Source organism: Falco biarmicus, chromosome 3, assembly GCF_023638135.1.
Source record: "Falco biarmicus isolate bFalBia1 chromosome 3, bFalBia1.pri, whole genome shotgun sequence".
Classification (NCBI taxonomy): Eukaryota; Metazoa; Chordata; class Aves; order Falconiformes; family Falconidae; genus Falco; species Falco biarmicus.
The window spans coordinates 14,833,488-14,859,899 of NC_079290.1; the positions used below are offsets into that span (position 1 = coordinate 14,833,488).

General features: G+C 41.5%; 1 protein-coding gene across 1 annotated transcript; it reads left to right on the forward strand.

Annotated features, from left to right (window-relative positions):
• Nucleotides 1–1,308: 1,308 nt before the first annotated feature.
• Nucleotides 1,309–24,857, forward strand: HHLA1 (HHLA1 neighbor of OC90). Its single transcript, XM_056333514.1, has 16 exons — nucleotides 1,309–1,514; nucleotides 5,931–6,039; nucleotides 8,014–8,073; nucleotides 10,165–10,245; nucleotides 10,685–10,768; nucleotides 10,862–10,945; nucleotides 12,310–12,393; nucleotides 12,958–13,014; nucleotides 13,108–13,194; nucleotides 14,041–14,133; nucleotides 15,216–15,413; nucleotides 16,170–16,241; nucleotides 16,489–16,560; nucleotides 23,557–23,713; nucleotides 24,052–24,134; nucleotides 24,349–24,857. The coding sequence occupies exons 2-16, from the start codon at nucleotides 5,964–5,966 to the stop codon at nucleotides 24,390–24,392; spliced, it is 1,332 nt and encodes a 443-aa protein (XP_056189489.1). The 5' UTR covers nucleotides 1,309–1,514; nucleotides 5,931–5,963; the 3' UTR covers nucleotides 24,393–24,857.
• Nucleotides 24,858–26,412: the final 1,555 nt, after the last annotated feature.

Genomic DNA, 26,412 nt, shown 5'->3' on the forward strand with positions numbered 1-26,412 from the left:
TTGTGCATGTGTGTGTACGCAGGTGTGTGAGCATCATATTTACCAGCTGTAACTCTGGTAAATGTGATTGCAGTTGCCTTCCAGCTTCTGAAGTTCTTGGAGAAGGCAGGATTGTAGGACAGAGAGACACAGCCCTGCTACATGCACAGCATGATCCCGTAAACACCTTCTCTGTGGGAAACCAGGACCCCCAAAACATATGACTGAAACCCAAAACCAGCAGAATTACTTTCTGGTGTTTGCCACGCTGGCAGGTTGCAGGGTTTTTTTTAGGTGTTGCAGTTTCTTTATTCTTTGGGTAACATTACAACTTTCTTTGCCTTAGCTAGTGGAAGTGCAAGTCTGGGACAATGCAATTAAACAAAGGCAAGTGACAACAGAACAAGCCTGTTGACACACTAGTTACTCAGGCAATATCTACAGTAATAAATTAAGTAGTGCTGGGGAGCCTGGCAACTCAAATGTTCATAGTATTTGTAGGGCCATGACATTGATAGGACAATCTGAGAGTGCTCCTGACCAGTAGCTCCAACCTTTCCCAAGCTGGACCATTCCCAACAGGCAGTGTGTATGCAGGCATCCTGTGCATCAAATCTGCTGGCTCCTCTTTATCCTCTCCCTTTCTAAGAGGGGTCAGAATATTTGTGTCTTGAGGCTTTGTGCAGCACACCCTAAAGCACTTTTTATTTCATAGACTGACTGTGAATCCATTTAGGTTTCCTTTTAGTAATCGCTACAAAGTTTTGAATTACTTTGCACATTGAAGTGTTCAGTGGCTTATGATAAAATTACTGAATGGATGATTATCTGCTTTTAACAGTGTTGCACCTAAAACTCACCGGTTTCAGAGGAATCACTTAAAGTCCACTGGAGTAAAAGGGAGCAGAATTTCACCCACTGTTTCCAACAGTGATCACCTCTTGGATACTACTAAACATCACTCAGCATCACCAAAATTGCTTATGTCATTGTGACCGTATCTCTCCTCCTTGCCACTTAACTAACACAATTTTCTGGTTTAACTGTAATTTTGTTCCTTTTGATTTTCTATAGCTAAGATACACTTCAGATTTCTCCGCTGGCCTCTTGACAAATGTCCCTTGTTTAAATCACACCTTGAAGAATGGCTAAAGTTTTACCAAAAGGGGCTTACCCTGGCCTACCTCTTACCATCAAAGATGGCATTGGCCTAAAGGCAGTAAGATGAGCTGTCCCTTTAAAAGGGAAAAAAATCCTTTCTACTCCACAGTTCAAGTCATTACTGCCAAAAGGAGCTTCCAATCCTCACCTGACCTGCCACAGAGCCTTTCCATGCAGGCACTTTGTGTGCTTTATGATTGTGTTACCTCAAGTTAGTCTTTCTGGGATTAGGATAACAATTTTCACAAGATTTTAAAGCAAGATTATCAAGCCTGTCTACTCGAAGTCTTTCATAAAGTGCTTATTAAGACCTGGCAATAACCTCCAGTTTTATATAGGCTCTGAAGATAATAATCTTTGCCAAAAGAAATCAGGTAAGTTGATATTAACTATTCCAAATCTCAGTGGTTTCAACATGTACTTGGAGGAAACCATTTCAACTGTGCTATTAATACTTGGTGGAAATGTAGCAAATGAGTAGTTTTCTTAAATATATATATCTTGCAATTTATTAAATCCTCATAGAAATAAATCTGAACTTAAAAAGTAGTTGTAGCAATGTAATGAAACGTGTAATTGTAACGCAGGCGTATTTTCACATTAGCATGGACTATTTCTTTAGACCTGGTGTATCATGGTCTGCTTAAAATGAGAGATGACCTTTAGACCTTTGGAACTGAATGAAAGTAAGGAAATTAATACTCAAGGACTTTCCTTTTTTATTTCTTTGTTCTCTTCTGTTCTGCTCTGTTTAGCATGAAGACACGCGAAAACTACTTGATATCTGATTGCCCTCTGTTTGTACAGGAAAAATGAAGACAATTCAAACTGCATGGTTACCTGCCACATTAAAATGAGTTCTAATGAAGCATAGTTAATAAACACATCGGTTTTAGATTGCTGCTAATCCAGAGTAACAAAGAGGGATTTCATAGGGGTCTTCATGAGTGTATAAAGAGAATCTGAACTGGATTAAAATCTCCAGTTCAGCAGTTCAGGGAATTCTGGATCAACAGTTCTAAGTAAAATGGATTCTACTGATACCATTCAGCTTAAAACAAACAAAGGAGGATTATCATACCCAGTAGAGGTGAAGGAGAATTTGTAACTAAAGGCTTGACCTTCTGCCTGTATCAGATAAATGTTTGGAAGGAAAATATTCACTGAGTGAGTTTATGGGATTTGTCTGTCAGCTCATGGACGTGTGGCACCTGTGCCTTTACTGCCTGTGAATCTCAGTATGTTTTGAAATGGAAATTGTTAGTGATTTTGAGCTGAAGTACAATGAGGGTTTTGTATCTGCAATCTGGACTTGTATTTTGGTCATCACAGTAGTGTCACTTATGTTGCGGACAAAAGATATACAGTTACAAAATAATAAAGTCTTGCACCTGATAGATAAAAATTAGATATCAGATAACCAAAGTAATGCAAACACAACATGTATCGTAAGAGTTAATATTACTAATATCCACACTGCTGAGAGTTAAAGTATTTCAAGCAGCAGTTCTAGGAATATTTGTCACAGATGGCTTTGAAATTTAATTGGACAGCATAAATGTTCAGAGGCTTAATGCTGGGAGAAGATTTTGGAAAGCATTTAAAACTTAATGCTTCAAATTTAAATCAGTTTCTACCAATTAAGGAGTAAGGGCAGTATTTCCTAGAGTAATGTTCTTTGTACTCAGATTTCTCTGCCATTTGTTTTTAAGCATCTTGTACTGGCCAGGGGACAGCACAGTGCTACATCTGGCAGTCAGGCAAAATAAGGCCTCTCACGAATGGAGGATTTTCCATTATTTTATACCAACGTTATTTAGTATTTCTTTGCTAGAAATAGGACAGGATTTGGCTTATTATGATACATCCTTCCGGGTTATGTTTGCATGTTGTCCTGGTCATTAGATGTTTTGCTTGATTGAGTCTGTAGTTTATAATCACACTTCAATTAAATGTGGGTCTTACGGCCACACAAATGCCTGCTTTAAATTCCTGCTGCAAATCAGCATCGTATGTGGAGAAAAACGTGTGTGTTGGTTAGCATGGAGGAGCAGCTCAGTGGGGAGGGCAGCAGGGAGCTACAAATTCAAGTGAGCTGGAAAGCCTCTTCCAATGTGCTTCCAAGAACAACTTTGTATCTCACTCCATTTTGTTTCTAATTTTACAGCTCTGTTTTTCTTCTTTTTTCTCTCTCCCTTAAGATGCTTTGGTAAGACAGTTCCTTCATATGCCAATCTTCTTGCCTTTTTCTCTGTCTCTTATTAATGCGCTCTCTCTAGCCCCTGCTATAGCCTGCTGCACCAAATCTTCTGTCAGATGATTTTCCCCTGTCCCACCACCATGAACAACTCTGGGCCAGTTTAAATATGTCAGGAATTAAGTTAGATCCCTGATAGGAAATTACCTACTACCTATCAACCCTTTTACTTATGAGCTTTTGTAGAACAGTTGTGTTTGCACATCAGTCTGTGAAATGCTCTTACCAAGGATTTTGGTGTTAGTCCATGTGTGATTCACTGGTGACCTAGGAGAGCCCGTGTTCCTCAAAGCAGGTCCTAGAAGTCAAGTCTCCCCACTCTGCCATGAGTGCTGACCACCAATCTGAAGGGGCAGACTGAAAATGCCTGCTTCTCCTACCTCCTAGGTCTGGTTCTCTCACTTGCCATGCAGCCAAACCCTCATGAAGGGCAGAGGTTTGGGCTTCTTTGCCAGTCTGGGCTGCGGAGACCCTCCAGCCAACCAGTCTTGTGCCGCAGGGACAGTACATGCAGGGAACGGATCACGAGCAACATGCTCAGAAGGAGGTCTGTAGCACATAAACAGCCGTCATCACGAAGCATGACTCATGGTAATGCAGATCTTGCAGAACTAAGGAGACAGTCATTTCTCATAATACAGGAATAAAAATTCATGAAGTTCTACTAAGAAAACAGCAAATTCCCACTGCTGACCTCAGTCAAAGACATAACACAACAGTCTCCCCCTAACAGGACACTTAATTGACTAGATGCACCAGCCACTATAGCCCTCTTACTCCAAAACATACATAGTTACAAACCTCCCCTTGACATGATTGCCATCCCGCAACCCCCACTGACCCAGAGCCGGCCCTCCCCAACAGCCACCTCCCTGCACCTTTGCAAAGCACTAGTTCTTCATATTCAGCATCACCAAGGAGTATCTCCATGAACTCTTCTCCATTTCATACAGCCAAACCAAAGAGGGAAAAAAATATAAAAACTGAACAGAATCCAGAGGCTTGGATTAGTTTTATATCTACCTCAGCATGGGCTACGTCACCACTGCTTCCATCACGTCAGCATGTTAGCAGGTTTTAGCTAACCTACTAGTCTCCCCTAATTACAGAGTCCACAGATCCATAGAAAAAGCTGTTACAAGACCCAGCAAGCTTCATAATACCCAGCAGTGGAAGCAGGGATAGCCTTGCCTGGATGTCAGGCCCTGTGATTGTCACGGCAGCAATACATTCATGGTCTGTAGTCTGGTTGTTGGTCAGATCCCAAATATTGTTGCAAGAGTCAAGCTTAGGATTTTTGATGCTAGACTGGTCCATGGGACACTGGACTCTGTCCATGGATAATTAGTCCAGCTCACAGAAAACTGATGGGGTACCAAGTCAGGGGAATGAGATTTGGCCAAGGCTTCCTCTCTGCCTCAGCTCTGTTCTTCTGAACATGCTGTGCAGAAACCGTGGATGTGTATAGGCTTGGGGTCGAGTAAAAAGGATTAGGCAGATGGACTGAATAGATGCGATGAACTGGCTAAGAAGCTTCTCAGACCTTTGTTTGAATAGCAGAGCTGTCACTTAAACACTTTTGACTCATCAGATGAGCAAACACAGACGTTTCAAACACAGAAATGCTTGGTATCATTTCATCGTCCCAAGGAAGAGTCTCTTTAGGACCATTAGGAACAAATCAGCTGTTTTCAGAATGTGTTAATTCTCTAGTGAACTCAATATGAGAAAGATTTTAAACATGATGATAATAGTTTGTTAATCAAACCGTATTATCTTCAAGATAATGATTTGCTGCGTACTTGCAAGATTAGCTACTCCAAGAAGATATGAAAAAAGTCTTTTGGATTTTTTTTGCGAATTTTTACAAGTTTCCTTATTTTCTGACAACTACAGAGCCTTGTGTAGTTTACAAAAAAAATGAGGGAACATGTAAAGAAGCAGGAACTTCCCTTTTTTTTTCTAACCACTAATTAAATCTTTGAAACCTGGAAAGCAGCTTATTGTCTGAAAGGCATAGCATATTAATCTCTCCCAAGCAACTAGGCAAGGCAGTACAAGACACAACTTGGTGACAATAATTAACTACCGAAATCCGAGACTAGGGATGACCAGGCAAGCAACGTTTCTGCAGAAAAGGAGCTCAGTTGTTATTTGGTCTGAAATTGAACATAGGTAATTTAATCTGGTTTCAACAGAAAAGGTTTAGACACCTGATGTGTCAGTGTCCTTTTGGGCACAGATCATCCTGCCAAAAAAGAGGGTGGTGTAGATGATCTTACCAAGTCCCACCAAAGCCACAGTTAATGTAGGACTCAAAAATCAAGTTACATACCAAATTCATGACAGCTGCATATACACAGCAAATACTGTTTATGTGATTACTGATTCTTTTCCATTTACACCACCAATCTTTTCTCTGCATCCCAGAGATCTAGTATTTCTCTCATGGTCACATTTGGGACAAGGGTTGGATAAAATTGCACCATATCCCAAACTTTAACACCACCAAAATAGTATTTCTTTCTCCTAGAGCAGCCAAACCTACTGGAAGTCAGAGTCCATAATGCAGTGGTTCTGCTGGCACGTGGTAGCGAAGATGAGCTTGGGCTTTCTGTGTCTCTTTCTGGTTTTCAACACAGGTAAGGATGATGGCTTGGTGTTCCCCAGGGAATAACCCAGGTGTCTCTTTCCCAGTTGCCCCCATAGCCCCTTTCTCACATCCATGGCAGATTTGGTTCTTTCACCCTGTGTAGGCACGGCTGATGTGCTGGACCTCCAGGGCTGATGCCATGCAGTAGGACAGACCAGATGATGGCAAAGGTCCATTCTTGGATCCCACACCATGAACCTGGAGTCAGAAAGGTTTAGATGGAAAGAGAGAAAAGGGCTAGGAGAGCTCTATAACCTAGATTGTCAGTCCAAATGTAGCTGCTACTGAGTGAGAGTTGTTAATATAGCTGACTAGCAGTGTATGAGGAGTCACAATTTACAGGCATGTACCATTTTTCCTTTATATATGTTGTCATGGTGTCATGGTTTAACCCAAGCTGGGAACTAAGTACCACACAGCTTCTCTCTCACTCCCCCACCTCAGTGGGATGGGGAGAAGAATCAGGAAAAAAAAGGTAAACCTTGTGGGTTGAGATAAGAACAGTTTATAATCAACATGATGATGATGATGATGATGATGATGATGAAAAAGAAAGAGAGATAAGAATAAAACCCAAGGAAAGAAAACAATACAATTGCCTACCACCCGCTGACCAATGCCCAGACAGTCCCTGAGCAGTGATCAGCCCCTCCTGGCCAACTCACCCCCAGTTTATACACTGAACATGAAGTTCTATGGTATGGTATATCCCTTGGGCTAGTTCAGGTCAGCTGTCCTAGCTCTGCTCCCTCCCGGCTTCTTGTGCACCTGCCTACTGGCAGAGCATGGGAAACTGAAAAGTCCTTGACTTAGAGCAAGCAATACCGAGCAACAGCTAAAACATCAGTGTCTTATCAACATTACTCTCATATAAATCCAAAACACAGCACTGTACCAGCTACTAGTAAGAAAATTAACCCCATCCCAGCCAAAACTAGGACATATATATAAAAAGAGAAAGAGAAATGTATCCAGGGATTGTCTTCTATACAAGGCATAGACTTTTGTACAAACAAGGACAAGCACCCAGGTTTCACCAGTTTAGGTATAAAGAATTATGCAGCCCCATCTCCTCTTTCTTCCCCTGCTTCCAGTCCTACAGATTTCATCTTACTGAAGAGGAAGCTGAACCCAGATTTCCTACTCCCTGGTGAGAGCTTATTAGGTTCTAATGCAGAGCAGGGCATCACCACCATTGAGGTGAGCCCGCCTCACCACCAGCTCCCAGGAAAGGATGTCTCTCTGGGGAGCTTGGATGGACTGAGAAGCTGAAGCTTCAGATGGGCCATGTGAATTTAATATTTGCTAGCACTGGCTCATTTGGGGATCCTTCTGGATTACTCTTTGGAGGCACTCAGCTCTCCACTGATATGATAGGGTACCTAGCACCAAACTCCTGTGCTTCAACTTGTCCTGCAATGCCTAAATCACTGCTCTGTACCTTGCCCTTGTTGGCCTCCAAGGGAATCCCAGGATGTGAATCCAAACTCCTGAGCCCAGCTTCAGTTCATTTCTCCTATAACACAGCTCTTGAGAACAGTACTCAATTGAATGACTGTTCTGAATAACAATCTCACAGCCTGTGCAGATTTGTGCAGATTTGGCCTGATTACGCCATGGGCCTCGCAGTCAGTATTGTGTGCAAGTCTAGTGCAGATCTCTCCAACAGGTTGTTGCTATTTTTTCCTTTTGATTCTTGAGTTAAGGGGACGAGCTCAGATATTTAATCTGCTTTCTTTCTTTAGTTAGCATCTAAATGACCCGTCAAGTCCTTTAGGACATCCTTATTTTTAGGCACTTGATGAGCTGATGTTGTGGATACTCAGTGGCCTGCTTTGCAGTGCTGATGTTCATCAACTTCTGAGCTATAATAAAGGAGAGCAGCAAAGCAATCCAGGAAGACAGCTCAACAGAGAGTTGCTTGGTATCTCAACAGGGAAAACTGTCTCTCTTCACTTCACAGCTTCATGCATAAGGAAAGAAAATAAGAAAGAGAAGCAAGTGGCAGTGCTGGCTACTGCAGGTAACAAGCAGCGTGTCAGGAGACACCGTGTGGGACTGTTAATGGGAGTGGGAGGTGGCATGCTGGGCATGGAGGTGGCAGCAGATGGACCTTTCTGCAGAGCCTGTGAGCCCCAACCACCCCTGCTGCAAGGGCTCCTCATCTGACCCAGGGCTCACTCAGGTCCTTGGCCGTTTAACCTCTGTCCTTCCAAAATCCTAAAAGCTCTTCATTCCCTTTTGTTTTCCCTTTCCTCTCTTCTACACTGTGGACAAGCCCTGGGGTGCAGCTTGGTTTCAAGCTGGTTGAAAATAATACTGATGTCATTGGAAAATTGCATTTCTCCCCAAATGAGATTTTGTTTTCGTCTTGGCTTTCTGTGCTTCCTTTTCTGTCCTGCTCTGTTTTTTCTCTCTCTGTCATGCACGCAGGCCTTCCTCCTCGCACACACACAGATACCACACTGCTCTGCTTCTGCACGACTCTGTGAGAGGGAGGCAAAGGAACATCCTTGCAAAGTTTGACTCAGGAAAAACAAATAAGCAATGCCAACAGAAAGAAAGCATGTTAAAATAAAAAATACAGCTACAGCCCATTTATTCTGTCGTAGCACTACAGCCATCAAGGTAAGTGGGAAAAAAAAGTAATGAAATCCGTATTGCCATCCCAATTCCATGTTGCATCGGGGAAGGGGAACATTTCCTAGGGCCTGCCCCCTCCGTTCGTGATCTGCAGAGCGAGCCGCCGCGCTTCTGGCAGTAAGTACCCACTGCCCGGCGCGAGGGGGCGCCAAAACGCCAGGTCGCGCCCGGCGGCCTGCTCGGCCTCTGCTGGGGGCTGCCCGGGGCCTGCCTGAGCTCTGCCCGGCCATGCTCAGCCTCTGCTGGGGCCTGCTGAGGCCTGGTGGGGCCTACCCGGGCCCTGCCTGGCCCTGCTCGGCCTCTGCTGGGAGCTGCCCGGGGCCTGCCTGAGCCCTGCCTGGCCCTGCTCGGCCTCTGCTGGGAGCTGCCCAGGGCCTGCCTGAGCCCTGCCTGGCCCTGCTGGGCCTGGGGCCCTGCTGAGGCCTGCCTGGGGCCTGCCTGAGCCCTGCCTGGCCCTGCTGGGCCTGGGGCCCTGCTGAGGCCTGCCTGGGGCCTGCCTGAGCCCTGCTCAGCCTCTGCTGGGGTCTGTTGAGGCCTACCCGGGCACTGCCTGGCCCTGCTCGGCCTCTGCTGTGGCCTGCTGAGGCCTGGTGGGGCCTGCCCGAGCCCTGCCCGAGCCCTGCCTGGCCCTGCCCGAGCCCTGCCTGGGGCCTGCCTGAGCCCTGCCTGGGGCCTGCCCGGCCCTGCTCAGCCTCTGATGGGCCTGCAGAGGCCTGCTGGGGCCTACCCGGGCCCTGCCTGGCCCTGTTTGGCCTCTGCTGTGGCCTGCCTGAGCCCTGCTCGGCCTTGCTCAGCCTCTGCTGGGGCCTGTCCAAGCCCTGCCTGAGGCCTGCCTGTCCCCGCCCGAGCCCTGCCTGGGGCCTGCCTGGCCCTGCCAGAGCCCTGCCCGGGGCCTGCCTGGCTCTGCCCGAGCCCTGCCTGGGGCCTGCCCAGCCCTGCTCAGCCTCTGCTGGGCATGCTGGGGCCTACCCGGGCCCTGCCTGGCCCTGTTTGGCCTGTGCTGTGGCCTGCCTGAGCCCTGCTTGGCCTTGCTCTGCCTCTGCTGGGGCCCTGCTGAGGCCTGCCTGGGGCCTGCCCGGGCCCTGCTTGGCCTCTGCTGGGGCCTGCTGAGGCCTGCCCGAGCCTTGCCTGAGGCCTGCCCAGCCCTGCTCAGCCTCTGCTGGGGCCTTCTGAGGCCTGCCTGGGCCCTGCTTGGGCTCTGCTGGTGGCCTGCTCAGGGGAGTAGGTGATAGGGAGCCTCACATAAATTTTGGGTACTATCGCACTGCCAGCTTTATCTTGCTGTTTTCCAGATTCCTTTCTGCACTCCTGGCATCTTTATTTCTCACCACATGTTTTCCAGTGCACTTCAATACATAATCCGCTCATTTTGTTTTTCCCATTCTGCAAGGTCTGCATATAAGTAGGGAATTCAAAACCATTTCCTTGTGCCTTCATGCAGCCAGCTGCTCAGGGACCCCTTCTTTTTCAGAGCTGCCTGCAAAGTCTGTGGATCTGGCTGCTATTAACCTGACAGAGCTGGTGAACAGTATGCTGAACACAGCGCTCAGAGGTAATGTGACAGGGCTGGGCAGGTCAGGCAGGCTGTCAGTCCAGCAGTGAATGCAATAAAGAACTAACAATGCTAGCAGGGGAAGCCATAAATGCATGCCACCTGCCTCCAGAACTGATTCTAGGAGCACATTACCCTTGTGCATTTATAATGCAGGTAGCTGTCTGCCCCAAAGAATATAGAAATCAGTATGTGTTTGTGTATAGAGACAGCATAATGGGATGCCTTTAGAAAGCACTTTATCAGTGTAGGTTCAAATTAAAAAAGAAGTAATACAAATGGTCCTTCCCTCAGTGGAAATGAGAAAGAATTGAGTCTCAGGTAGCTGTATAGTGTCAGCACCTCAGGAGTCTTTTTAGAAATTGAATGAGCAGAGTCAAAACATGGTGTTGTCATAATTTGTTCCAATTGCTAATAGCATGGACATTTGTTTCTGCAGGTACCAAAAAACCCTTCTCTTTGCTGAGTGTCACATCTTATAGCTCATTTGCCTTCCACAAAGTGTCAGTCACCATTTATAACAGTGAGTGCTTTGTTGCTTTGCTCCGTGCAGGAGCATTTTGTCTCACACAGCTTGTGCATCAAGACACTGATTTTTTTCTGTCTTTCCCTACAGTTTCTAACGTGAAAAATGTTGACCCTGGCAAGTTCCCTATGCATTACTGCTACTGTTTGAACAACATGACAAATGACTTGACAGGTGGGTACACAAGAGAAGTTGGAAATTGCATGTTCTTAAGCTGAATTACTTCCTTTGGAGCTGAAAGCTGTAGCCTAAATTCTGCAGACTTCATCCTTATAAGTAGCATCACCATACTGAGTTCAACAGCCATAACTCATGATGAGTGGCTGCTCTGAAACTTCGGGGTGACTCCATGAACTTAGTCTCAGATGGCTGTACCCAGCCAGCCAGTCTGGGGTCGAGCCATCTGTCAAGTGACCAACACGGTTTACCCAGCAGAAAGATCTCCCCTTCCTCCTCAGACTACAAAGAGCAGTGCAGGAGAGACAACCCAGCAATGTATGTACATTACCTTCTTCACTTTCACTTTTCTGAAATAACCCACAGGAGATGAACAAGGGCTTCTCTGCACCAACAGTAATTTCAGTAACTTCAATGAGTCCAACAGGAGTGAAAAACAAGGCTTTATATCTTCATAGAGCTGTTTAATGGAGTGTAAAATACTACTGGGCAAATCCTTCACCTATAATACTCACTCACACCCCTGGTCTCACAGTATTTAACATTTCAGGATGGATCTGAGCACTTGAATTCCATGGCTGGTTAATGTAAGATATCAAGAGTAGCTCAGTAGCTAGGGACCAGAACCCATTCTCTCTAAGCTTCAAGTGATGACCACACACATGAGCCACAATGGCTTTCATGGCTTTTTCTGGACCCACACATCTCACAAGCCTTATTGCATAATGACCCAGTTTGCCTTGGAGGATAATGGAGAAACTTTAATCTTTCTGTCTCAAATCCAGAACATCTTGGTGATTAGAGCATCCTCCCAAGTAGCAAAAATTCATGGCCCAGCACAGGGCTCATGCCTGTCATTCCTTAAGTGAAAACATTGAGCTGTTACTGCTAGGACCTGTTACAAAAAAGCCGTAACACCACACCACCAGTAGCCATTTTTTGAGCTGACAGCAACATCATCGGTATGTCTGAAGTAGACCTCAGAGGAGAGAATCAGATGCCTCCTGGAAGGTCCTACATGGCAGACAGGCAGTTAGTGCAGGCAAAGCCTACAGGTACAGCACTCTAAGTAGAGTTACTTTAAATTGTTCTCTTGAACAGATAGATTCCATTTAAGTTTACTTCTAGGCACATTGGTGCTATTGTGGATATCATCTTTGAAATATACTTCTGCAGAATATTCCAGTGGCTTCTGAAGTCAACTCCTGTCCAGCAGAAACATTTTGAACATTAAAATATTTTAGACATTGTCATGTACAAGTATATATCCAAAATATGATCACATATAAAAGTGATTTTGTGACTTAGCATAGATGATAGAATATGTGTTTTCAATCATAAACTTTCTGTTTTGTTGTCAGATTTTACAGCTTTACTTGTTGATATTGTTGGAAACTCCACCAGTTATCTCACAGAAATTTTCAAATCCACTTCTATTCTCTCAGGTTTGCATTTCCTTTTAACATGTATCATTGTCTTATTTGTCTGACTTACTCCTGGTATGGAAACAAACATAAAAATGTGTATAAAAGCCTGTTCCTCTTACTCAGCAGGATTTTTCTTGCAAAGCATGGATTGCAGTTGTAAATTAAGTCTCCTTAGAGGAACTAAATATATATGTAATATGTATATATATGATATAGAAACATACATGTTTCTATGAATAGCTATGTTTTGTTTGAAAGTTTGGTGAATTATTACTAAATACTGGTATTTTTGGGAATTAAAATTCCCAAAGAATAATTATTGGCTATATTATCTTAATTTTTTCCGTGTAAATATACTTGTAATTTGGAATTTAACTAGGTAGGAATATTTCCCCTAGAAATATTAGCATTTGGATTTGATGACGGTTCAAGGTTTTTGTCAGAAGTCAGATCAGAAGGAAAATATTTGGCCAGCTGCAGTAGCCACATACCGTTTCCTGGGGTTTTTTTCAACCGTTTAAGATAGTATCATATAATGAAAACTGGTAACAATGATCTGGTTTACATTTTTTTGCCTTTCAGTACCTCAGAGCAATGATTCAGATTGTATCTACATCTGTGTGATGACAGGGCAGACAGGTAGAAGTTAAAACCATTCCACCCCAAAACATTGCCATATTTATTCTCTAGAAACAAGTCATTCTTGATATTTATAAGCATTTCCATTTACAGGGAGAAATTTGTCTGACTTTTGGAAAATGCTGGAAAAGTCTCCTGTTATTAATTACACGTTTTCCAGTAACACATCTTCTGACCTGGGTAAGTACATCCTGGGGAATAAAAGGAAACAGCAGCAACAGTGAAAATCACATCCAGGTAGCACTTGCAAAGAATACTCCATCTTCATAATTTAAACATTCTTTAAATATATTATTTTATATTTTTATATTACTTATATATATACATATATTTTATTATCATTAAAATAGAATATTTTCTATTGTTATCAATGTACTGTAATATTTATATTAGAAATATAAGTAAAATTTACAAACTTTTAATTTATTAGCTACAAGGTCTTCTAGTGGAGGACCAAACAAAACTTCCTAGGATGAGAGCTTTTACAGAATTCAGCACTGACTGGGGAGGGTTTCTGGTGCTCTTAATCTAAATATGTACCTTCCTTAGCACTCAGCACAAATTACCTCCTACCTTTACATGAGTTACTTTCAGAATGGAGTTGAATATATTCAGCCAGTGTGCTGCGTGGCTCCTCCACCCCAGACTGCTTTGCCAGGTTGAGCTGCACTTCAGATGCTCACCTCTCATTGCTGCTCACCTCTCATTGCTGCTCATGACTATTTCTCATTTTCAATGCTTTTTCAATGATTAAAATTGAAATTTCTCATTTTCAGTTTTCAATTATTAAAACAGGCAAATAGATACTGAAATCAGTGGCAAGTTTACCTGTGCCGAAAGCTGTAGGATGCTTCTCTTCTGTTAAAAAAAAAAATAAATCAAGGACACTTTGCCAAAAATTACTTTAATTAGAAAAGACAACAGCTGTTGTGATTATACCAGCCTTTTTTTTTTTTTTTTCCTTTTTATCACACAATATGCAGTGGATGGTGAGTGTTCTAACTCTTGTCTTCTCATACCTCAAAGACCTAGATTCCATTTTTTCAAGTTTCATGAAATTACAGGAAGACCCAAACAAAACAGTGGATCCATCAACAGAACATGCATGGACATTTAAAAGTAAGCGGATATTGTGAGATCTAAATTTATATTCTTAACATCTTGACAAGTGGTCATGTGTTTGCTGCACAGCACTGTGATGTTGAACTATAATTACAGAGTAAGATAAAAGTTTGTCTGAAACAGCAAAATACGAGGTCAGTAGTGCACTGAATAGCAGGAGGATAGAAAAACTATTTTAAGAAGCCATTTTATTAGAAAAAGTTTTCTCAAGAGGCAGAGAAGTAAAGAAAAAATGGTTGTTGGTTTTAAACAACAAAGAAAAGATTATTTGAACTATTTGATCTCCTTTTTTATTGTAATTTTTTCTGTATTTTTCTCTATCTTTGACTGTACGTGATGTTCAGTTGTGAGTACCTGAGCATTTCATAATTTCAGTGCATTTAGGTTCACCACAGAGCTAAAAAATAGAAAAATGCTAGTCTGCCTCATTTTGAAAGCCAAAAAGCAAGGCTTCACACTTGCTCATGCATAGTAAGCCAAGAGAAATTCAGACCTTGACTTCATACCTCCTCACCACTGCAGCTGCATATCTGTACAAAGTTTCTACATGTTCCCTGGTCAGTCTGCTGTCTTTTTATAAGGTCTTTTGATTTGTTTAACCACATAACAACCTTTATTCTTTTCCAGCCCCAAATGTCATTCCTGCCACAAAATGTCGTCAGTTCTCAAATTCCAGTATCTGCCCTCCAGTATCTGCCTGCTCCCCTTCACATAGACAAGAGCTTTCATCTCTTCCCTCTGTAGTAAAGCAGTTCAGGAAATACAAAATAATTTATGTGAAGAAAAAACCCACTATTTTTCAGGAACACTTCAGTTTCTTCTTTTGTTTATGAAAGCTTGCACATTAAAATGTTCTTAGTTAGAATTTCAAACATTATTGGCACTCATTATGTTTCCATATTTAAAATGAAATCGAGAGGTAGCCTAATCACCTGCCAGGGGAAGTACTTAAGGAGTAGATGGGATTTTCAGGGTGTATTTTAGATATTATTGCTCCCCAGTGTGTTATGCTTGCTACCGCTATGAGGCATTGGCATCTACATGTTGTTGGCACCCTTCTGTCTCCTCTGCTTCTCCAGCTACCGCGATCCCTCTTGCCCAGAAAGGGGATGAAATCCCCACCACAAGGTTCCCACCATGGCCAAAGACGGTTGGAGCTAAAGGATCAGGGTTTCCATCACCACATGTGGATGCTTCCAGACCACGAGGCACAGCCAGGCCCCCTCCGACTGCTGCAGGGAGCTTGGCCCCATTGCCAGCCCTGCAGCTCAGCCCCAGTGAGTATGGCAAGGAGGACTGACACCTGCTTTATCCTGCTAGTGGTGGGGTTTGGCCAAAAGCTGAAACTGCATCTCTGAGGTGGAGGTTGGGACACCCTTCAGGGAGACCCGCTTTGCATCATTAGTGAGTCGATTTCTATATTGTAGAAGTGCTACAATCAGTTACAGGGTCCATCCAGCAGTTTCTTATGCTTTGGGGAAAAACTAAGTCTTGCTGCTCACTTCTGCTACCCACGTTTTCCCTCACAGTTTGCTCCAAGTTTGGTGAGCAGACCTGTAGGAAAGCAACGCAGAGCTGCTTCTCTTGGTCTTCACTAAACGTACCTTCTTTAAATCCTACCTTCCTCTAGCCCAGGGGTCCTCAAACTTTTTAACCAGGGGGCCAGCGCGGGGATGCAGTGGCAGGCAGCCATCTGCGGCTGCTTGGTTTCCCCCCCAACCCCGGGGGGGGAGGGGGGGGGGGGAGGGGGGTTCTGTAAATACCGGGGGCCAGATTGAGGAACCTGGGGGGCTGTATCTGGCCCATGGGCCATAGCTTGAGGACCCCTGCTCTAGCCCATGGATTTTTCAAGATCAAACAGAGTACAGCTTTTGCCCTTCCTTTTTCATCTTGACATTTTTATATGCCACTGGAAGAACTGGGTGAGGGACTTTGGCTGTTGAGCTGTCTCATATATAGCAATTCTTCTCAGTAGACAGATAAATAACAAATATCCCGAATGACACGAAGCATGTGTCTTTCTGTTCCCATAGCTGACATGTACGCATTTTGGATGCAGACAGTGTCTCCTCAAGAAACCAGTAAACTGATGCAAACAGAGCCAGGTAAGATTGATCTGCGATAGTAACAAAGTGTTGGCACATTTATGAAATAGAAAATAATATATATATAGAAATAGGTGACTGTAAAATATTTATACATCAGTGTCTGTATGTTTATTAGTGGTCTGTGACTTCAGCTTTCTGCCCCCCCCCCCCCCCCCCCCGCCTTATTCTTTCACTCAATCCTTTTTTTTTTTCTTCTTCTTTTTTTTAAATGTCAAGGCAAGTTATGTTCTTTTCCCTCCTTCAGATTTGCCTTCCTCAGTACTGTCTACACCACCCTACAGACCTGGGGTGACACTGAAACTTTACTCAGCTACCAGTAAGTAACTGCATCTCATGCAGCAAAAAAAGTTGTACGTTTGAAAGTATATCAATATGCAAAATTTCCCACACAGAAACAACATAAATATTTAATTTACCTGATACCTTATGTATGTAAAACACCCACAATGTCTAAGGTACCGCTTCCATATTTGTTTGTGAATCATACAGTGTCACATGTTCAAAATATAGATTATACTGTGGTGATAGAAGTCCGTTTGTCAACTTTAACATCGATTGGTTACTGAAGAATCTTAAAATTCATGCATTCTTTCTAAAATAAAGTGTCATATTTTAAATCTCCCTATTGGTACAAATAAAATGATTAAGTCAATCCGTGCTGCATGAAATCTCCAGAATTGCCTTAAATTTACAATACTGCAAACTTCCTTTTCAGCTAAAGAAGGATCATTATCAACTAGATTTTCAGGAAAGTTCAATTCTTCCTTTTAAGCACCAAAATAAAGAGCTAGAAATTAAGAGTTAGTATAAGATTATGTGTCACTCCTCTTAGAAGTATCATAAACTCACGTTTGCAATAAAATTATATTTACGGATATATTACAATATTACAAAGTATAGTATTTATTTATATTTATTTTTAGCGTTTCTATTTATATATAATATATATAATATAAGCATTTATATTTATATTATTTAATAAGATATTACATGTTTTGAAAATGTGGACCTGATTCAGTGCCAGGAAGGGATTTTGAACTCTGGGAGAGCCCAGCTGCGACTGTGTATGTGTCTGAGACCAGGCTGCCTCTGGAGTACAAAAGGAATAAATCTCAGCCACAAATCCCAGTCTTGGGGTCTGAAGGTGACTAGTTCAGCTCTAGGTACAAGCATCATGGGCACCTACAATTAGGTAAAACGCACTCCATCCTGTAGATATCTTTAGTACCCTTGGGGTCCTTCTACTCCCAGTCTGGTGTCTTTGCTTCCAGTGGTGTCACGGGAAACCAAGCCACTTGGCCAGCTGAGCAGCAGACAAAGTACAGCGGAAGCTGCATGTATATCACAGTTCCTTATTATATACTCCCTGTTAACCTGGTAGTTAAGGAAGTAATTTTAAGGGATACATTGGCGTGTATACTCCAGCATTGATACTGACGTGGAAAGAACGATAGAATTATGATGTTCTATTGGAGGGAAAATCCAGACTGCCTGTCCTGGGTTCCAGATAAAATTGACATACCTGTATTCCAGACTGGGACTGTGATTGTCTGCTGTTTGGTGCAGCATAATCTTTTTAGGAACAGAAATTTGGTAGCTACCACTGAGGTTGGTGTGTAAACTCCTGTAGTACATGAAGCTGGGGCAATGCCTGTGCTCAGCTCAAGACTAGAAAGGTAAAAAATGTTCCTCACTTTTCCAGAATAAGCAGGTAGCTCAGTTCCAAATTTTCCAGTTTGGCTGCTTAAAGCTGTGATGGAGCTAGGAGCTCATGGGGCACTCTGGGAAGAGGCTGTTCATGGTCCCCCTGTTGACGATGACTCTGCTGTTACCACAGATGAGTGGGAACATGAGTCTTGCTGGGTGGTGAGGACTACTGGAAGGAATTTTGGAAATCTGTCCCTCAACTGCTTGTGTTTCTGTGTGGCAGCTGTCTAAGAGAAGCATAGACACCAGGTAGTGCAAAGATAATGTATTGAACTAAACTGCAGGGGTCTTCTGTATCATTTGGACTTGATATTGTAGGGAAAACCAGAGTAGTCTAAAGAACTAAAATGCCAGTCAAATAATATGTTTGGAAATCTAGCAAATACAACAAAAAAAAATAATTATTGAAAACATGAGCAAATAAAGGCCTGAAAATTCTGAAGGAAAGCAAAGAGAAATGCTGATTGTATGGTTTGTGATGGATTAGTAGGAAACATGAAAAAATAAACTGCACCGTTCTGGTATTGTCAAAGGAAATCATGGGGTTTTGATATGGATTCCTAATAAATCTGACAAAAAGAAAACCGCTGTTTACAGGCTGTGAAAACAGGAGAGGTAAAGAAAAAAACTGAGCATCACCAGCAGGTTTTTGCACAAAGGGAAACTCTGCAGCCTTGTGGTTCTGCTTATGGAGCTGACCCAGGGCACTGGGGATACAGTCATCTCCCTGGCTCCATACAGGTAACCCTGGTGTTTTCATTTTGGGATTACCTGGAGGCTTAAAATCCAAATTCTGGTCTGGATTCCCTGGTAATCTCACCTTTTCTAATATTTTCATACTGACTTCTCTTGGCTCATTGCTGAATTCTAACACAACTTGTCTGTAAAGGGTTTGGTTGGTTTTTTTGGATGGAAAACATATTTGAGTCAGAGAGAAAGGTTCTTTCACAAATCTTCAATTTTTCTGTCACTGGGAATAATCACATAGTAGGTGGGCAGTGGTATCTTACAATTTTGGTGTCATTTGCTTTTTCCCGTGGTTTTGCTCTTGTTGCCTATTGCAGAATCCAGGACCAGGATCCTGTGCTGTCACTTTTTGTAGCTTTTGCTGTTTCTGATTGTGTTTTTCATAGTTCCTAGTCCTGTTCTGGTTGGCTGAGTTTTATGAGCATGTGTTGGGTTTCTTGTCTTTCTTTCCCTTTCTTTCTCTTTTTTCTTTTTTTTTTTCTTTTTTTCTTTTCTCTTTCTTTTTTTTTTTTTTAACTTATACTATTAGGAAAAAAGCATTTGAGAGCATATGACTCAGTGGGGCATCCATTTTCAGAAATAAATAATGTTATCAGAGTTAAAAATACTGACCGTGAAAGCCAAATTTTGACAACACCATCAAGTGATCATGCAAACACAAGTCCTGCAGAAAGGCAGTGTCAGGGAAGAGTGGGAGGAAACTGTTGCCTAGGAGGCCTAAGAACACTGCAGCAATAACCTACCTACTGAGACATGTTTTGAAGGAGAAGACTCACTAGTGCTGAGCCACAGAGCAGGTCTTGATGTAAGAGGCTTTTCAAACCATAGAGATAGGAAGCCAAATATCCTTTTTTGATCTTTCTTTCATTTTACTTCTGTTTAAAGAGCTCAAAATACCAGAGTCCTCATCTTACACCCCATGACATACATTGGTTGCATGAAGAAAATGAGCCAATGTCTTACCACGTGAATATAGTTTGACTTCTTGACACTCTGGATGGTGTGAAGAGAAGAATTTAAGATGAACTAGGTCTTATCTTGATTGGGAGCCAAGGAATATGTTATGGCAATTCTTATCTATCAAAAATTCTGCACAAAAACTAAGGTTCTCTGCATGTGTTATTTGCTTTGGGTGAGTTCAACTTAAGGATTAAATAATGGCCAGCCAACTAGAAGTTGCTGGAGTGTATGACTGGACTTGTGGTGGGCACAGTTCATGTGCCAATTGCTGTCTGGTGACTACACTATAGACCCTGGGGAACCTAGGACTGGGAACCAGCCCATTTTGAAAAGGCTGGAAACGTGGATTTCAATGTGATCAGGGAATGGAGAGTTTATCACAATGTCTATCACAAACTATGACGACAGAGGCTGTCTACATATAGGAATTGTGCATTTGAGGAAATAAATCAAACAGTGGGTTCACAAAGCAATGAAGGGCATCCATGATGCTCTGAAGGCTGAGACATTAGTCCAAGAACTCATTTCTTAAATCACAAAAGTGGATGCCAACAATAAAATATACAAGTGTGCATATTAGAGCGTGCAGGGAGGGATATTGGCAGTCTAAATCACTCACAGTAGCCGTAACATTGCTTTTCACTGGCAGCAAAATTTAATTTCAGTGTCAGAGAGATGGGATATTCAGTATAATATTGGGAAAGTCCAATTACTACCGCAAGAATTGGTCACCTATCTGGCTGTGACAGTTACACGGTAATTTTAAATAGAGCAAAGCTCTGCACAGGGAGCTGTGGTTCCTGTGTTTCTGTGCTCCTTTGACTGACTCAGTTTCTTAGGAAAGAAAATTCTTAGAAAAAGAAGTTCTGAAATAAATTCCTACTTTAATTTTTTTTAAAAAAAAATTCAATCCAAATCTTTAGGAATTTACAAATTGAATACCAAAAATACATTTCACAGTAGAAATTTATTACAGAAGAAATATAAAACATTGCTATGAAGTGCTGAGAATTTTAATTTCAACCATATGATGTAGGTATACTATCCAATGCAAATAAAATTAAATATAACATTCATTGAAAGAGAACTTCAGCATTAAATAAATATAGTATTATGTTAATGTGACATTAATTTAAAATTAAGTGATTGTCAAAAATGAAAACCAAAGCAATTTGTTTAACTTTCAGCTTTTTGATTTAACTTTTCTTTCCCACATAGATGAATCCAAATTGAAATTGCAGTCATTCAGCTTACATTTAGGTAAAGCTGAATTTCTGCTGTTAAAACGTATAGCTTGAGTAAAGCATTTAACACCTGTTAGGCAGGGTAGCGAGTACCCACTTCAGTGGAGACTTAGATTCATTGGAGGGTGGCCTTTAGTGAGTTTTTATTATTCACAGAAACTCTAACATGACCTTTCATGAGCAACTTATATGAAAACCATATTGCCGCATGCTTTGATGTTCGGTTATTAACAAGAAGAGTGTTTATTAAAGCAAGAAGTCATTAATTTTTCATTGCCATAGAGTGGAAAAAGATCAAGGTGTGTCAAATGCTAGTAAGTGGACAAAGCCTGATGACATTTATGAAAAGCTCCTAAGATTAAGAGAAATGCTGCTCCCTTTTGCCCATCTCTGACTGATCATGATACTTGTGTAGCACCTTTGACACACAGCCAGTTTTCAGAGGGGCCCCTGAGTTTGAGAGCTGCAAGTGCCTGCCTATTACTCCTCCATGGCTCCTATTACCTTCGACAAGCACTGGCAGAAGAGAAATAGTTTTGTAGCGATCTCTTTCAGGTTGGCAGAACCTTTATTTTTCTCCTGCCCGTGAATGCCATTTTATATTAAACTTTTTGTAGGCACTAGATGACTCAAGCTTATTTCAACAGAACTTCATTAGTCCAAATTTAACCTCTGTAACCTCTCCTATCATATAACATAAGATGGCCCAAAGCTATAAAGCATGTGAGACATGTGAACCTGGAAATGCAATTACACTGTCTAAGGGGATTATACTCTGCAGGTAAAGCAGTTTATCTACACACGGCCAAAGCCTCCTGCTAGTTACACAAATGGAAAAACCAGCTGACAATCACACTGCAGCCACATTCACTCTGCACATTCGGGTTCTTTCACCCCAGAGGGTGCATGTGAGGGGGACACCCACCTCATGCAAGATGTGCCGCTCTCACAGCCGGGTCCTTGGTTGTCTTCTCAGAGCCCCAGCATGGCATTTGCAGGATGTCGCTTATTTTTTGGAGTGCTGGTGTAGGGGAGAGATCCTTTTTTAAGGACTGCTGTATGCAGGGGACAACACAATGTATGCGTATGCAGCCCCCCAGGGTCAGATGTGATGCCTTGCAGGGCAAGTAGCTTCACTGCAGCAACCTAAAGTGTACCTTCACCTCTTCTTCAGAGCATGGTTATTAAATATGCAAAGGAGAGGTCATTACACACCCATTTTAGCCATGCCCCAGTAGTCTTTTAGCATATTGCCTTTTTTTTTTTTTTTCTAGAAAGTCCTTTTGATTCTGACCCATCATAAACCTAAAGGTGCAAGATCATGTGTGACAGGTAATGGCTTGGAGAAGACAAGACTATGGCAAATATTAGGTTTTTCTCTTAATATGATGAAGAAAAGGCCTGAAAAATGAAAGCAGCTTCAGTTTTCCTTACTTTTTCTCAGTTTCCCCCATTTTCATCTTGCCTTCTTTTCTCTTTCCTATAAAAGAAAGGGAGTCTGAAGAGAGATTGTATTTGACACTGAAAAACCACATAGAGGTTCAGGATTTTGTTACAAGCTGAGATCACCTATTCTGTAGTATTGCTTTTTCTGCAGTCTGGCACAGCTGCATTTGCTGGTGGGATGAAATGGTTGGTGTGCAAATGTTTATCTCTTGCTGCTGACTGCAGAAGATTCAATGAACAGAGTAAACTAGATGTTTTCCTTTTAGCTGGCTCAAGAGAGGGGAAGAGGGGGCCCGTCCCCAAGTACACCATTGCCCTGCATTTTTATGAAGTTAAAATAATAAAATGGTTGTCGCTTGAAGGAAAAAACATTGATTAACCAGCTGGCTTCTGGCAAACAATTAATAAAATGGATAAATTATTCCTATCTTCCTCTCAGTGCAGGCAAAAATTGACCTTTCTCCTCTTTTTAACTGTCAGTTTTCATGAAACCAGTAGGAATGTATTCATTGAGAGGATCTTTACCCAGTCCTAAAAACTGGGCTGAAATTAGCTGATTATTCAAATCACTAGAAGCAAGAAGGGGGAAACTGGTAAATGAGAAATGGCCAGATAGAAAGCCATAACTTCTGCATAAATCATGTTGATTTTGTTGATGCATCTTTAAAAAGTGATGGAGAGAGCAGTGAGAGTCTGTTTATTAGCTTTGTCATATTTAATCTAGAATTCAGATTTAGAGGGTGGATGTAGGGAAGCATGTGGAACTGGAAGCGAATCTTTTATTAAAGTAGCATATCCATATAGAAAATATCAAATATGTAAGTGTATAGTGCTGTTCTTTATCTTGCTCTTTTGCACTGTGGCAAACTGATGCTTCAGTGGGAACTGAACCTTCACTTAAATGGGTAACAATAAATAAATTACCTCTTAAGAGTTCCTTATATTTGTGATAAATAAAAGGAACGTGGTTTTACGTAACTAACCAGTAATGACAAATAATAAATTGAACAGAATATTTGTGCTTTCACTCAAGCAACTGCCAGGCTATGTGTTGTTTTCTTATCAATTATCTGCCTCACTCAGATTTGATTTTAAGATACCTACATGAGCTTATTAGTCTGCATGTTTCTTATAGCCCAGATAAGGCATTGCAAAAAATTTAATGGGACAAGTATTTGAACTAGTTCAGAGTTGTATTTTTTTCCTAGGGTGTCCACAGGCAACCCTCAAAGAGTCCCGTGTGACCTCGCCTCCTGTCACTCTTGTAGTGCAAAAGATCAATCCCTGTGTGATGGAGCTCTGTAGGTTTTTTCAGCTGTGTCTCTGTGTTGGTCAGAGAAGATATTCCAGAAAGGAAGCCATGAGGTAAAACTTGGCACTAGTTTCTCTCTCTCTCTCTCTCTCTGCTTAAAACTCCATCAGGCTTTTTTAAAATGACAGTTTTCAATCCCCAGTGCTTATTTTTGAGAATCCATTGTGACTGGGTGAGACCCAAATGGGTCCCCAGTGCACCAATCAATACTTGATCTGGCTTCCAGTATTCAAACTGAGTAAAGCTCAGCTGAATTTTTCCAAATATCTAATGACATCACTGAGGTCAGAATCTAGTTTTTTATTGCCATATTCAATATCAGCAGTATGATTCATACAGCTTATAAAAGAAAACAAGCTACTACTCTCCTAACTTTTAACTACATCTTTAGGTACTGTGTGGAATACTATTCCTGGTTCTTGAAAAATGCAAGTTATGTCTGTGAAAGAGTCAAAAGAGTTGCTTACTCCCACAGTAAGTATATTTTATCTTTATATCTCTACATACCTGATTATGAGGGTATAACAAAGTTTTATATATCCACAGAGTATTTGCTGTCTTTCATCAGATAGCTATTTAATCTTTAAGGGATTAAAAAAAAAAAAAAAGATTGTTTAACCTTCATGTATGTTTTTAATATTTTCCTCATAAAAACTCTTCTGATGACAGTTCTTTTGTGTTCTTCCAGCATTAAAACAAAAATGCCTAAAAAACATCTGTATGTTGGTCTAGAACGCTGAGGTATTTTACTGCAAATTGGAAGACTGGTGGTGGTTTTAGTTGTCTCTTTCATTTCCCAGTGTAAAAATCAGGATGCAACCTGTTATTTGCAAATATTTGTAACAAGACATGCTATTAACCGCATGTTAAGCTAGAAATGTGTCTTCCTCCAAGGCATTGTAAAAATAATGTGTAAAAACAGATGTATTTTATACAAGTGATGTAACCGCAATAAAAGCATTGAAAGGCTTTTAAAAATTGTGTTTCATAAAGGATATTTATATGGTTAGCTGGTGGATGCAAATAGTTTATTCTACTTTTATTTACAACTAAAATAAATTAATCAAAAGTAACAGATACAAAATAATTGGAAAAAAAACCCTGAAATACTGAAGACAACAAGGATTTTTCCTACTGTTAAACATATGCAGATTGTCCATTATTCCAAATCAAGAGTCTCCCATTACTTCAGCAACTCATCTAGTGCAGAGCTCAACCATGGAAATGTTCACACCTCTCGTATTTTCACTCTGTGATATATTTGTGTGAATTCATGAATTCACTAAGATTCATTTTCTTCCTTACATGCACCTCTTATGAATTAAAAGGAAAGAATAACTGAATAAATGGCACAGTCCTGTATTTTGCCACAGCACACTACACCACATGATGCTACTATGAACCCAAAGTACATCGTTAAACTGTTAATATTTCAAAAAAAGAAGATTATTTGCACTACAGCTGGTGTACATTGATGTTCCACTGAAGAAATATGTGTCCAAAGTAATACAAAGCCAAACAGAAAGGTGGCATCATAAATCCCTAGGGAAAGGTGGGATGCAGCAGCCCTCTTCCAAAACACATTTCACTGTGGTACCCAGTAGCATGACGGAAGCATTTTTGTCATATCAAAGAGCAGGATAGATTGGTGTATTACCAATTACAGTTGATATTGTGGAAGAAATAGAAATGCTGATATAGTTAATTTATAGATCAGAAATACTAACATGGCCGTGGTACTGCAATGCTGTGAAGGGGTCTCACTCTGCAGCACCTCTCCTCATCCAAAGCAGGATTAGTTCTGCTGTGAAGAGCTGGATGAATAACACTTTTGTGCAACTCTTGCTTTTAAATCTCACAAAACCTCCTTAAAATGTGAAGACATGATTTAAAAAGAATAATCTGTATTGTTTCTTATATTTTTATCATTAAGTCTTCTGAGAACTCAGGAAGAAGGACATGAGAACAAGAACTTAGTGGGAGAAAACAATAATTAAAGTCAGTTTGACGGGTTTTTTTTTATGTTTGAATAAATAGACAATATAAAAAATACTTTTTTAAAAGCTTCCCTTTTAAAAGATTGTGTTATTATTGTTTTAACGAATATCATCAGCTCTGCATCGTAGCGGCAATCTCCATGCTGGGAGGACACTTTTGTGTTTATAAAAAAATCATTCTGTGTTTTTCCTGCAGGAATGCAAGTCCTTGAACAGAGTGCTAACCTCTCTATACTGCGATAGGGTGTGCTTGAGCTGTGTCTGGCACTGTGGGTAGGTCACAGCCATCTCCACTCTAAGGTCTTGGAAAGGGCTGAGAGCTACTGCCCCAGCGTGTCCATGGGGAGAGAAAGTATCACATAGTTATGGGTGTCTTGTAAAAAAGGCTGAGAAGGGATTAATGGCACCTGTCCTGAACGACAACAATCACGGCTGACTTACTGTTTGGCTTTCCCAGGATAATAATGAAATTAGTGAGAAAAACTATGAAATAAGAGGAGGAATGAAAAAGCAAGGCTCAATGAAAAAAAGTGAACACATTGGCTGCCCTCAAAACCAAAAGATTTTTCCATATTCCAGGTTTTCAGTCCTGCAAAGCCTCTGTGCATGTTTGGCAGAAGTACAGAAATGATGGTGGCATATGGGCAAATGAGTGTCTCAGAGGACGCACATTTATTGTTATGCCTAGTCAAGCCCACTCGGATTTGTCAGGCTGAAAATGTTCTTCAAGGCTGTAAAAATGCAGTTCAGGCAAT